General features: G+C 37.1%; 1 protein-coding gene across 1 annotated transcript in view; it reads left to right on the top strand.

Moving 5' to 3' along the window:
• LOC150090810 (uncharacterized) overlaps nucleotides 1-14,926 on the top strand; it is a 214,884-nt gene that overhangs the window by 59,444 nt on the left and 140,514 nt on the right. Inside the window, exon 3 of the mRNA XM_090374183.1 lies at nucleotides 6,907-7,008. Coding sequence (XP_090230309.1) covers nucleotides 6,907-7,008 — 102 coding nt within the window. The remainder of the gene's footprint in view (nucleotides 1-6,906; nucleotides 7,009-14,926) is intronic.

The raw sequence follows: 14,926 nt of genomic DNA, 5'->3' as shown, positions 1-14,926 counted from the left end.
GAGTATGGGCTTGGCACACTCAGGGCCCTGAGCTGGATATCATCATTCTTCTTTTTCTTGGTGCTTCCCTTCTACTTTTGTCTCTCTCTCTCTCTCTCTCTCTTGGGGTAATTCAGAAAAATTTTTTTTTTGGCTGGTGCAGCATAAGCCTCAGGCTTCCTTGCACCATATGACTAATAATAATAATAAAATAAAATAAAAATAATAAATCTGTTGTGCATGAAAGACCACTACAAACTCCGTATGTTACAGTATGGTGTGGATTCACAGCAGAGTTTATAATCGGACCATATTTCATTGAAGAGTCTACACCTCATTGCTCCATAAGGTGTACGATAACTAGTGCACGGTACTCCACTCTTCTAAGAGATCACATTATTCCCACTCTGCGAGAAAGGCAATGCTTGGAGACCATTGTATTCGTGCAAGGTGGTACCCCCCCCCCCCACGTTGGTCGACAAGTGAAGGAACTGCTCTGTTCAACATTCGGAAATGATCGCATCATTTATAGAGACTTTCCGCAGTTCTGGCCAGCCTGATCAGCAGATCTCAATCCCTGTGATTTCTGGCTGTGGGGATACCTTAAAGACAGAGTTTACCATGGTGGCATACAGATGCTTGTCGATTTGAAATAAGCATTAAACAGCATGTAGCCAACATCCCAATGAGATGCTACCTGAAACTGTCACACACAGTCCCCGTTTTCAGAATGTCATCTCAAGTGAAGGTAAGCACATGGAACAGTACCTGTAGATTTCTAAGTTCTGATATTAAAATCTAATCCTAAGTTAAGTATTCCATCTCATGTTTACAGTGCCAATTTCTCCCCTGGTGGCAGAAATTCGAACAAATTTTTTTTATTCTACAAATTGTTTCCCCATACCCTAAATGACATACCCACCAATTTTCACCATGCTATCTCTAATTGTTTTGACGATGCCAATGTGGCTGCCGTTTAGTGCAGACGTGTTGTTCGACACTCTGCAGAAATTAGTTTTAAAAATGTGTTTAATCAACAGTGTAAGTGCTACAATGTATTCCCACAAGAAGACTAACCTTATTGGAGTGCTTTGGTGAGAAACTTTGCTATTCTATTGGGATTTACACAAGATACTAGCATTATTCTCTGTTTTCCTTTATTTGCGAGACTGTATGGTCACCATCAGCTCGCGCAGGGAAAATAGAGAAGTGCTCCGGTATAATGTGGCTGCCGTGCTAGGATCTGGCCCTTGACTGGGAAAGGACCCCCATCAGTGTGTACCCTGGGCTGAACGAGAGCCCCAACTTTCTTGTGACTGAGTTAACTTTTAATTGCAAACTATGCATTCAGTGACCGTTCCTTCCCCCCCCTCTGCCATAAATGCCACCTTCCATGGTGAAGCGGAACTTCTCTCTCGTGCATTTCCCAACTTTTTTGATCTGACCATCGTCGTCCTCAGAAACCGCTAAGGAAAGTTTCCCCATCGTTCTAGGGGAATTTCTACCCTCGGCTGTTCCTCCCCCCACGTGTTTCGGTGGGGGAAGGATAAACACACAGACAGTAGTGTACCTCTCCAAATTAATGTACGGACTCGTGCGAGGCATCATTCAGCGACTCCCGAAGAGACCTGTGTAGGAAAACACTCAGCATCTTGATAAACCAGACAATTCTGATTATCTGGAAAAACAAATAAAATGCATGAAAACAACGCTGAAATCATTGAGATTGACACTCTCAGCCAAACTGAAGAGAGGCAGGAAGAGGCCGAGGATGATCATAGACCAATTTCCAAAATAAAAAATAAAAATGGAACACTACCAAAGTCTGACCAGAAAACCTGGAGTGCCAGCGAAATAAAGGATCAGCATGAACACTCAGGAGGGACAGACGACCAACCCAAGCTGTCAAAATTCTAGAGCAAACATTACTGCTGCGAACGGCCTTAGAAAATCTGTTGAAGGAAAACAGCAGCAGAATAACATCCCTACTACGAGCAGAAATCGTACACCAATGGAATAAACTCGAAGCCATCTTAATGAACACATTCGGCCAACTACAGAAGGCAGAGGCAATATTGGAAGCACAAAACATGGATGGAGACAAAGAAATGCTATAGCAAGTGACTTGATAGTGGCCGGCAAAACACCCAAACCCAAAAGAAAGACCCTACCTAAACAACCACACTTAGTGGTCCTATGACCAACAAAACCCGATGACAACCAGTCCAGAGAACAACTCAAATTCCAAATAATGACTAACCTAAATGAAGAATTTAAGACAACAAGAATAAAGGCTGTGAGGAAAACAAGGAACGTCAGACTACTGATAGAAACGGAAACAAGAGAAGCACAAAGAATAATAGAAAATCTGAAAATACCTGAACTAGGGCTAACCGCTGGTGCGCCCAAAAAACGAGGCCCTTACATCGTAATATACAACCTGGCCAAAGACCTTACCCCAAACGAACTATCAGAGGAGCTATTCCAAAGAAATATACAGGCCATGTTTCCGGACAGGAATGAGGAGGACCTAGTGATGCCCAAGTATATAACCAAGTTAAGGGACGGAAGCCGCCAGAACTGGGTTGTTGAGCTCGTGCCCATGGCGTGGAAGGCTTTAAGCACCCAGAACAGAACCTATGTTAACTGGGGCAGTCACCGCTTTCAGGAGCATGTGACTGTGCCTAAATGTTACAGGTGCTGCAAATTTGAGCATACAACCCACACATACACCCAGACAATTCCCACATGGCATCGTTCGGCAAAATGTCATGCTTTCCGTGACTGCCCAAACAAAAACACCGACCCAACCTGTGCGAACTGCAAGAGTTTAAAGTTAGTTAGCGCACACTCAATTAGAGATGGTCAATGTCCTACATATCTTAAAGCAAAGAGTTTATTCCAATCAAGACTCAACTATAGGAACATGTCCTAAAAATATAACATCACAGAGGTTAAATTCATGCAGATAAATGCACACAGAGCCAAGGCAATATTACAAGAACCATATGTACATATGGTTCTTGTAGTTATTACATATAATAATAACCTCCTTATGAAGGCTGTCAGGGGCTATCCCATAACACAAAATAGTCCAAACGGAGGATGACACCCCATGCGATCTTGGTAAGAAACCCAGATATAATGGTGACCAAAATCACTCAGCTATGCACATCTTGGGCCGCATGTGCCCAGCTCATAGCTGTTTACATGTGTCATAACTGTTTACTGCCATCCGGGTGAGGATATCAACTTCGCAGTAAGGTACCTAAGCCTGTCTAGTGATATGCTCCCAAATGCAAAAATCATCGTGGGAGCAGACGTTAACTGCTGGTCGCCAATGTGGCACAGCCATACCCCAGATAGACAGGGTACCAGAAACAGGACCAGGTTGGAAGAGTTCCTGGTAACCTCAACATTAACTGTACTAAACTTACCCAACATTCTGCAACACATTATGGGAGGCCACCATGGCATTTCCAGCAAACTGGTACACCCACAAAGAAAACTGCACGGAGATGGGGAAACCCCTGGTGCCGTCTGACACTAAACAAACCTTACACCTAACTTTTTTGACACTACGGTCTCCTGAATAGGCAAACTTATTTTATAACCACCCAGTACATGAAGTTAGGGAGGTATCATTCCAGTTTTTTAACCAATGACAGTTCACAGATGAGGGTAATGGAGATGCAATTAGGATAAAACAAACTACATAAAGGCATCAATTAACCAAATCTTGAAAAAAATGAACTAAAAATATTAGCATTAGTAGAGCCATATGATGCCAGAAAGCAAGCTAGAGTTTATTCCAATCAAGACTCAACTATAGAAACATCAGCCAAAAAAAAAAAAAAAACCCTTTTCGTTTCACCCATCCATTAACTCCAAAAGTTTGTCTAGTTCAGCTCAGAATTTATTTAAGCTGTCAACTTCCACAATGACATATGGAAGTTTGTTCCAGCAATTAACCACTTGCTGGCTAAAGGCAAATTTCTGCACATCTGTTCTGCACAGTCTTTCCTCAATTTGAATTTATGTTCCCTCAGGTGCAGAATCTGAGTAAGAGGAAGAATCCTGTCAGCATTGAGCCTTCTCAAACCATTCAAGGCCTTATACACATCAATCATATCACCTCGCAGGTGCCTAGTCTCCAGATGCTGCAATTTGCATAACTTAAGCCTTTCTTCGTACGAGCAACCTTTTGTTCCCCTCACCAATCTCATTGCACTTTTCTGTACTCATTCCAGCAGCTCTACATCCCAAAATGAGGCCTCCAGACCTGTATACAGTATTCAAAGTGTGGCCTGACCACTGTCTTATTCAAGGGAATAATAACCTCCTTATCCCTCCTAGCAAATTTCCTGTATATCCTTGACAAGACCCCACGAGCTACTCTTGTAGCCTGTCTGCACTGCTCAGAAAACTTCAAATTTGACTGCACAATTACCCCCAGGTCTTTTTCATTTTTCACTACCTTGACTGTAGTACGACACAGTTGGTATGTTACTCTGGGGTTACTGCTACCCACATGCAGTGCTTTTCATTTGTCAATATTAAACTTCAGTTGCCACCTCTCAGCCTATCTGCTCAACTTTTCTAAATCCTGTTACAGTAGCATACCGTCCTTAATGTCATTAACAACCCTACCAACCTTCATGTCATCTTCAAACTTGGACATAAAGCCCAATATACCTTCATTAGTATCATTGATAAATACAGAAAACAACAATAGACCCAACACGGACCCCTGGGGAACACCACTGATAACATTAGTCCATGAAGAGCAGTGTCCATTGATTACCATTCTGTCTTTTCCCACTCAACCATCCTTTTATCCATTGTAGCAACTTGCCCTTAACATCATACTGCTCCAATTTGTACAGTACTCTTCCATGTTGAAGAGTACTGTACAAGTTGTACTGTTCCATGTTCCATGTATCAAAAGCTTTCCTAAAATCCAACTATATGATATAAAAATTATTTTTTGCATCCAGTTCCTTTGTGACTACATCATAGTATCAAATGGAATTGGTCAGACAGGACTTCCCCTTAACAAACCCATGCTGTGTCTGGACTATAACTGCAGTCTTCTTTATATGATCCGGCAGTGCTTCTTTAACCAGTGACTCATTATTTTCCGGAACAGAAGTTAAACTAACAAGTCTGTAATTACTCGTGACACCTTTAGATCACCCTTTGTGAATTTGGGATACATTTGCACATCTCCAGTCCGCAGGGACCTCCTCTGAGTCCTAGCCATGATTATGAGGGCATAATCATGGCTAAGGGCCTGCTTACTTCCTTTGCTGCCTCCTTTAATATAACTTGATAGATCCCATCCACCCCAATGCCTTCCTTATGTTTAACTCCAGCAATTTCTCCTCCACTTTGCTCATGGCTATTAAAAAATCATTTAACTTCCTATTAGAGTTTGATAAGCTTCTGGCCTCCACTTCCCTGCAGAATTCCTCATGTGTGAGTGTAGATGCAAAATACTCATTCAGTTTGTCAGCTACCTGAGCAGGATCCTCAACAATCGAACCATCAATATCAAGTGAACCAATCTGATTCCTCTCCTTCTTTCTAGAGCTTACATAAGTAAAGAAGTCTACTGTTTTTCATTGCATCCTTTGCCAAAGATTTCTTGTAATCTGCCTTTGCTTGCCTAATGTCCTGTGTGACTTGATTACAGACTATCTTATATGTACCATAAGCATCTGTGTCTCCAGATAATTTATGTGTCCCATGCATTTTTCTTCTCTGCTATTAGTCTCATTAGTTCATCTGACATCCATTTAGGCCTAAACCTTGAATAGTATTTCTCAACGTGTGGCCTGACCACACAAATTCCTGGAAATTCGTTGGAAAAATTCCTGTATATCATTGACAAGACACCATGAGCTACTCTTGCAAACCATCTGCACTGCTCAGAAAACTTCATCATATCTGACTGCACAATTATCCCCAGGTCCTTTTAATTCTCTACCATTGTCAGTGTAGTACCATACAGTTGATATGTTACTCTGGGGTTATTGCTTCCCATATGCAGTACTTTACATTTGTCGACGTTAAACTTCAGTTGCCACCTCTCAGCCTATCTGCTCAACTTTTCTAGATCCTGTTGCAGCAGCATACTGTCATTAGTGTCATTAACAACCCTGCTGACCTTCATTGGCAGGGTTTTTAATTAAATAACTTTAAACCAAGTTCTCAGTCATCTTATAAACTTGCTTCTTTATATAAGTTGGACTAGTCTACTTCTGAGGAAATAGTTGTGACTCTGTTCTAATACCTGGTCTAGGATTTCTTGAACCCTTTCTTCTAGGGTAATATGAATTTTACCTTCAAATAAATGTAGGTAATGTTCTTTGAAGCGTTCCTTCTGTTCTGTTGGTAACTTATTGTTTATGGCATTTTATGTAACAACTTCTTTTGTATAACATGTTAGTTGAAGGGACAGTTTGTCAGTTGAAGTTCTAGTCCAGCCTGCATTATAGAGAAGGAAAGTCTGATTTGTACTGGTCAACAACCATATTGTATGTCATTTGCATGTTCTTTGAGTCTAGTTAACTAGAATCAAATGATATGCAAAGTGGGGGCTACTAATATACAAAAACTAGTCTGCTGATACTTGTAGGTGGATTGGCAGACATAACCTGAAATGGGTCCAGAAAAAAAAAAAAGTCTTGAAACAAGGCATCCAGAACAGAAAAAATTGCCAGGGCCTTTTGTTTTTGATTAAAACCTCAAATATGAGAAATATTTGAGGAGTAAAGGTTGAGAAGATGAAAGAGGATACGTGTTGACATTAGACTTGAATTTCTGTTGATTGTTTTCAGTATATTTTTCATTCAGTAAAACATACTATTTTTAATTAAGTACTTTTATTTATTATTAATGTTAAGGCATGCATTTCAATTGCAGTTGCAATGACTTCTCAACCAAATAATGAATCGGAGCTGCAATTGTACCGTGTCCTGCAAAGAGCAAATCTGTTATCATACTATGATACATTTATTTGTCAAGGTATGCTTTTCTTTTTGAATATTACATTTATACCATTTTTGGATTATATAAGAATAGTGAATATAGTAAATCCCCGACTTACTAAAGCCCGAGTTACTTAATTTCAGATTTATGTAAATTTTTTTTCACTCAAATTTTTTTTTTTTTTTTTCAGGATTGCAGAATTTAAAATAGTTAAAAAAAAAAAAAAAAAAAACCAATAAGCAATCAATAATGTTGAACAGTGCACACACAAATTGCACGAGTGAGATACAGAGTAATAAGTTTACAAAGCTTAAAAATTAGGAATGAAGAGAAGATTTTGAAATTTTATTTATGTTTTTTATATGATTGAAGATTTCTGTGAAGGGAACACATATTTCACCATAATAACATAAAACCCCACAGAATTCTAGCTATTGGTATTAATGCAAGTGCAGGAAGATCGAGTTTACTATCCATTTCTAATAGATTGCACTAACAGAAAATTCCAGTAAACCAGAAACTGCAAATTATTTTTATTGTTTTATGGTAGTGACCTCCAGAAATGTGCTTTAGTAAAGTGTGAGGTGACGTGAGGTGATAATAGTGTGTTTCCACCTTAACCCTGTGAAATTCTTTATAGAAAATTTCATTTTGACCGTTATCATGGTGCTGGCTAAGAGAAGAAGTGACAGCGGTACTAGTAAATTTACCAAGAAAAGGAAAGCGATTGATTTGAATCAGAAAATTAAAATAATAAGGATGTATGAAAATGATCAAATATTAACAAGTATTGTGCAGAATTTAGATTTGTCAGTGTCAGCAGTGAACAGAATAATAAACGACAAAGACAGAATATGAGAAGTGATGAAGGGATCAGCACAAATGAAGTCAACTATAATAACCAAGGCTACAAAATACATATCAGTTTTTACAGTACAATAACATGCATTTTTCCTTCCTTTTATGTTTTCTTTTCTTATGTGGCACTCCAGCTACTTCATCGCTGTCCACAGATAAAGTTTTTAATTGAGCTAATTAAAAATATATAACTTTTTTCAGTATATATAACTAATATATTAAAAAATATATAACTAATTAATTGAAAAATATATAACTATTTTTCTTCATTCTTCTGAGGATATTATGTGGTTTTTGTAATTTTGGCATATCAGGAATATAGTTGCAATATTTTATTAGTTATTCCTGAGTTACGTAAAACTTGACTTACATAAGAAGTCCTGGAACATATCTCTTATGTATGTCGGGGACTTACTGTATAAGATAAAAAGTGTACATTTTATTTAAAAATTAGTTTCCTCCCCTTCTATTGTTTGTTCTCATGACTTTTAATGTATCTTTATTATATTTTTAAAAAATGTACGCTAGGTGCTTATATTGCAATCTGTGATGATGTTCTTGCCACATTGTGAGATATGCGATTTTCACTAAATAATAATCATTTTCATCTTCTGTTGTAAATGACTTATTGAAGCTTTCTTGACAACATATATGATACATGCTGTCCAAGATTTTAATTATTCTATGAATATGCATGCTTTATAATTTTAGCTAATTTTGCCATGTGAGAGGCACAATGCATTTTACCTTGAAATTTAGGTTACTACTATTCTTCTATATTTGTTCTTTTCTATATCTATTCTACTCATACTTTTTCTTGCCAATGAAAATAAGCTAAAAAATCTTTATACTTATGGAAGTAGTATAGTAATATAAATAATGGCCAGCCTTACATCTGTGTAACATCTAGAACTGCATAATTACATTTCTGTGACCTTTGTGACTTCATATAGACAGCACAATTATTTTCAAACTGAAGTTTGTAATGGGAAAAGAGTTTTTTCAGAGTAGCATTGACTTCTCATTTTGTGAGGCTTTCACAGTGAATGCACTGCATATAAGTCGCCTCATAAGAACATGCTGCTATATCTCAGCCATTTCATTGGTTAATAGGCGCACTATAGCCCCAGCAGCTTATGCGCCATTAAACCTCCATAACACACACACACACACACACACACACACACACACACACACACACACACACACACACACACACACACACACCCATTGGTTAATGTCATCTCATCAGGGTGGGGGGGAAACAAGGCATTTTGTCAGTATAGCATTAGACAGTCCAATGATGTTTATTTCACAAGATGAGATAAACAGCACTCTAAAATTTTATATATTTGATTTAATATTACATCTTTTTGCTGTGCTTGATAATGTCATTTCTTTTGTGTTAATATTTGACTAAGTGTCAGTGATGTGATAAACACATTACACAGTACTTTTTTTAACTATTTATGCAAAATAGAATGTCATGATTGAATTGCAAAGTTAATGTCTAATCCTCTGTGTTCAGGGTATGAAAGGCATCTCCTTTAGAATATTTGTAGATTTTAATTTCTTCATTTTATATATAGGCATCATATATATATATATATATATATATATATATATATATATATATATATATATATATATATATATAGGCTAGAAGAGTGCAAAATCCCCCAGTTAACAAAGGAAATACATCATACTCCTATTACATTACATTACATTTCGTTATATAAATAAACCAAATATATAACCAGACAAAAATCAGAAAGTTACATGGGATGAATACTCAAAAATTAAAAAAAAAAAAAAAACATTTTACTCCATGTTATTTATGCAATTTTATATTGTTTATAGAGCTCCTGAAACATAAATTAGACAAAAGATTTAAATCACATCATCAGATTTAATGATGCTATTATATTGCCAGCTGTCTCTAATCTGCAGTAATATTCGGATGTGCTCTGGCATTCACAGTGCCATCCAGTGGGATTGGGAGACCAAGGATGTGCCACAAAAACATGTCAACACCATTACACCTCCTGGATGCTTCAGAACAGGTATTGGTTTCATTGTGATTTCCTTCCTGTGTGCATTGTTCATAAATTGGGACTCATCAGGCACCATGGCTTGCCTCCAGTCCTGTGTCAATCCTTTGCATTATTGGTGCTGTGTAGCCATATTTTTCAGATAGTGTAAGAGAATGAGGTTCTATGACTGTCTTCTTCTTCTCCTGTCTAATGCATTCTTTATAAGATTGTTTAAGGTCTAATGCAATAATTACAGTTGATAACCCATTCCAGAATGTTGAGCAGTTTGCTTCATCACCTTACCTTTTTGGCCATAGTTGCATTTGTACATGGATATTTTCAGGTGCTTTTCCATTCATTAAACACTCAAATGACACTAGTCTTTGAACACTCAATCAATGCAGCCATCCTCTGTGCTTATAGAACCTGCTAAATATGCACTGACCATCATACTTCTGTGGAAGTCCATGAGATCCTGTCTATTCTTTTGCCAGTGACCTGATCTGTGCACTGGTCGGCTCTCATGATGTTATAGCATTTTCTGCACATATCACCACCACATGACCTATTCAAATTTTATGTTTTTGCATAGATTGTTGCATATAGAATGTCATGATTGAATTGCAAAGTTAATGTCTAATCCTCTGTGTTCAGGCTATGAATGGCATCTCCTTTAGAATATTTGTAGATTTTAATTTCTTCATTTTATATATAGGCATCATATATATATATAGGCTAGAAGAGTGCAAAATCCCCCCAGTTAACAAAGGAAATACATCATACTCCTATTACATTACATTACATTTCGTTATATAAATAAACCAAATATATAACCAGACAAAAATCAGAAAGTTACATGGGATGAATACTCAAAAATTAAAAAAAAAAAAACATTTTACTCCATGTTATTTATGCAATTTTATATTGTTTATAGAGCTCCTGAAACATAAATTAGACAAAAGATTTAAATCACATCATCAGATTTAATGATGCTATCATATTGCCAGCTGTCTCTAATCTGCAGTAATATTCGGATGTGCTCTGGCATTCACAGTGCCATCCAGTGGGATTGGGAGACCAAGGATGTGCCACAAAAACATGTCAACACCATTACACCTCCTGGATGCTTCAGAACAGGTATTGGTTTCATTGTGATTTCCTTCCTGTGTGCATTGTTCATAAATTGGGACTCATCAGGCACCATGGCTTGCCTCCAGTCCTGTGTCAATCCTTTGCATTATTGGTGCTGTGTAGCCATATTTTTCAGATAGTGTAAGAGAATGAGGTTCTATGACTGTCTTCTTCTTCTCCTGTCTAATGCATTCTTTATAAGATTGTTTAAGGTCTAATGCAATAATTACAGTTGATAACCCATTCCAGAATGTTGAGCAGTTTGCTTCATCACCTTACCTTTTTGTCCATAGTTGCATTTGTACATGGATATTTTCAGGTGCTTTTCCATTCATTAAACACTCAAATGACACTAGTCTTTGAACACTCAATCAATGCAGCCATCCTCTGTGCTTATAGAACCTGCTAAATATGCACTGACCATCATACTTCTGTGGAAGTCCATGAGATCCTGTCTATTCTTTTGCCAGTGACCTGATCTGTGCACTGGTCGGCTCTCATGATGTTATAGCATTTTCTGCACATATCACCACCACATGACCTATTCAAATTTTATATTTTTGCATAGATTGTTGCATATAGCCCTTTATTTTTTTGTTGGGTATCACCTAATGACATCATTCCAAATTCTATGGTTCTGATAAAGTGGCCAGGCAGTGTAGTTATATAATTGATGGTTTATTAGCAATTAAATCATGAAATGACAGATTGCAATAATTTTTAGCAGTAAAACAGGTATTTTGCTAAAATTAGAGTTTGAATATTTGCTTAAAAGGTCAACACCAAGTACTACCAAGAAAATTTCAAGGTGATCACTAAATGCTGCCTGCTCTAATAAAATGCCAGTGCAAATAAAACCAAACAGTATTGCCATCCTTAAAATTCACACATTCTGGTAAGCTTTTTAAAAAAATTATTTGTTCACATTTTGCAGAAAGGTGTGATAGCCTTTAAATAATTGCTTTGTAGTAATGATGCCTTGATTCTTGATGATTGCAAGGATCTTTAATGCTGTTTTGATTTGGAGTTCTTTCACCTTTGTTACAATCTCATTAGTTAGATTTTCCTTGTCCTCTCCAAATTGGGACTCATCAGACACCATGGCTTGTCTCCAGTCCTGTGTCCATTCTTTGCATTCTTGGCACTGTGCAGCCATATTTTTAAGTTACTGTTAGAGATGAGGGTTTCTATGACTTTCTTCTAGTCCTGTCTAATGCATTCCTTGTTTTCTCCTAATGGCAAGCTTCATAAATTGGGACTCATCAGACACTATGGATTGCTTCTAGTTCTGCAGGCAAGCCATGGTATCTGATGGGTCCCAATTTATGAAAAGTGCCAATTTGATGAGTCAGAATTTATTGATTCTTGATGCTTGTAAGGATCTTTAATGCTATTGTGGTTTTGAATTCTTTCAGCTCTGTTTACAATCCCATTAGTTAGATTTTCCTTGTCCTCTCCAAAAAAAGAGGGGCAATTGAAGAGAATTATAATACAATTAACAATATCAACATTAATTACCCATTTCTTCTTGTTATTCTCTATTTTTGAATTTGTTCAGTTCTTGCTGCACAACTCTTGCATTAAGACTCACTACACTATATGAAAATTTGAAAGGAAGTGCTCTCCATGAAATTTTCACACCAAACATATATATTGGAATAAAACATTGTGTAGTGAGATTAATTACTCCATAACACTTTCTGCCACTGTTGTAGAGTCTATGAATATTGGGAATGACATCATTCCAAATGCTTCTTTGCACTGGTGACCTTGATATTGGGCTTATGTGCAAGTACCCTACCATTGAACAAAGATTGTGCAGCACCCTGTGGATGGTTGTCATACTGATGGATGTTCTTGTGTTCTGTCTTGGACCTGCTCCTTAATAATTTATAAGCCAACATGTATCAGGTGAGTGTGACCTTCACTCTTTATGGTTTTTCGAACGTGCTGTAGATTTGTGAGGCTGTCAAGACCTTTATGTTTTTTTTGTTGGGTATTACCTACTGACTTCTGTTTATGTATAACATCTTCTACAGTGGATTTTGGGAGATTCAGATGGGCTGCATTTGTGCACACAAAAAAGGGTGGATGTATCATTCAACCACCATCCCACATTATCGATCTGCAAGTTCTGATTTATAACCCATACTGGCTACATGGATGTCACTGCTACTTGCTTTAATAGGATATTGGTCCCCATTCGGCTGCTGTTACTCAACCCTCCTGGGTAGGGTTTTCCCCTGGGAATGAGAGACTTTATCAGATGGAGCCCACCATTCCTACTGCTGAACATTGTTCAGTTGAGCTACCAATATGGGATGTATTGGCCTGGTCCTCACTGAACATTCCACTTTATATGGTCATTTCATAGGGTTCATGCTATGACACTGTGTTTGGCATTCCAACTTTTTTTATATTCCTGTTCATGAACCATTCTCGAATAGCACAAATGGTTTGTTATAAGGAATTATACTGTTAAATCAAATGTGGGTCTGTACTAAAGAACTGCGCATCATAAGGAGCATGGAATTGTACAAAATGTTAAGGTAAGTGTTGACATTTACGGTTCCCCACAAAACCACAAAAAGCCTAGTCCATACCACAAGAAACATCTCAACATCATAACTTCTCCTCTGAATTTCATTATTGTACAGTGCACTCCAGCACTGTGCCAACAATGACAGGTTTCCAGATACCTTTTGGAAGGTAGTGTATATAATGGTATGTTTGAGCCAATATACATGAAGGAAGGACTTTTAATACAGATAATATAAATTTGTGGAGGGGGTATCCAATAATTTTGGTTATAATGTACATTAGTTTAATGGTTCAGTTTAATGATCATATTAATAGTTCATTGTCGCTAAGCAATATACATATATATATATATATATATATATATATATATATACAGTATTTATATATTCTTTTATTTATTTATTTTTTTATTTGATAATACTGAAATTTAATTGCTGATTAAGTGAATCTCCTTTTAGGGATATTTACAAAAATTCTCTTTTCCACCTTAGAATTTACACATTTTTAATCAGTACAACAAAGATGCTTTTTACTGTGAAAAATATTTTATTGATTATTTTTAATGATTCTGTAATTTATAAATTTGCCTTTGTAGAAGTCATGGAAATAAGATGGTGAGACTGAATCTTCAACCTGATGAATAAACCTTTTTTACCTGGGATAGTTGCAGAATGAGAAGAGTTTATAGCTGTCATACAAATTGATTTTCAAATATTTCATGTAAATTTGATTTTCAAATATTTTTCATATTATTTATTGCATTATTGCTATCATATATTTTGTGGTGTCATGATGGTTTCAGTCACCCAGCTTGTGGAACTGTGTCCTAACACTTGACCACTCAGCTGTGACTGTACCTTTCATTAAAAATTTTGGGAATTCCTTTCTTGAGCTGCTCATAAATGCCAGCCAGATATTTCTGTTCTTATCCTTCCTATCTTCTTCTATATAGCTACTCCCTCACTCGGCAAATTGGCCCAAGGTTCTTAATACATTTATTTGGTTGGTTTAAAATCCCCCACCTGCACATAAACCTAATTACTTTCCACCTCCATCTTAAACCTCCCCATCCACTGCGACTTACCAATCATACATTCCCTTGACTCTTTCCCCACAGCTTTTCTCAACAAAGTGCCCCATCCCTGGTGCACAGATTTCCCTCTTTAAGCACCAACTTCCTCCTAACCATATTGGCTACCCCACACTTGGGGATATACAGGGTGTCTCAAAAATATTGGTACAAATGTTTAGGGGAGGTAGGCAACATCTAAAGGAATGTGAATCACAGGAATTCATAACCGGAAACATCACGGGAAAGTAGTAGCAGAGGCACAAGAAGCAGAAATAACACAAGACAGTAATTAGTGGCAAACATTTATTTGACATAATAT

Source organism: Mastigoproctus giganteus, chromosome 1 (assembly GCF_048544385.1).
Source record: "Mastigoproctus giganteus isolate SK-2022 chromosome 1, ASM4854438v1, whole genome shotgun sequence".
Lineage (NCBI taxonomy): Eukaryota > Metazoa > Arthropoda > Arachnida > Uropygi > Thelyphonidae > Mastigoproctus > Mastigoproctus giganteus.
Note: the sequence above shows the minus strand (reverse complement) of the source record. Positions and strands in the feature narration are given on the sequence as shown.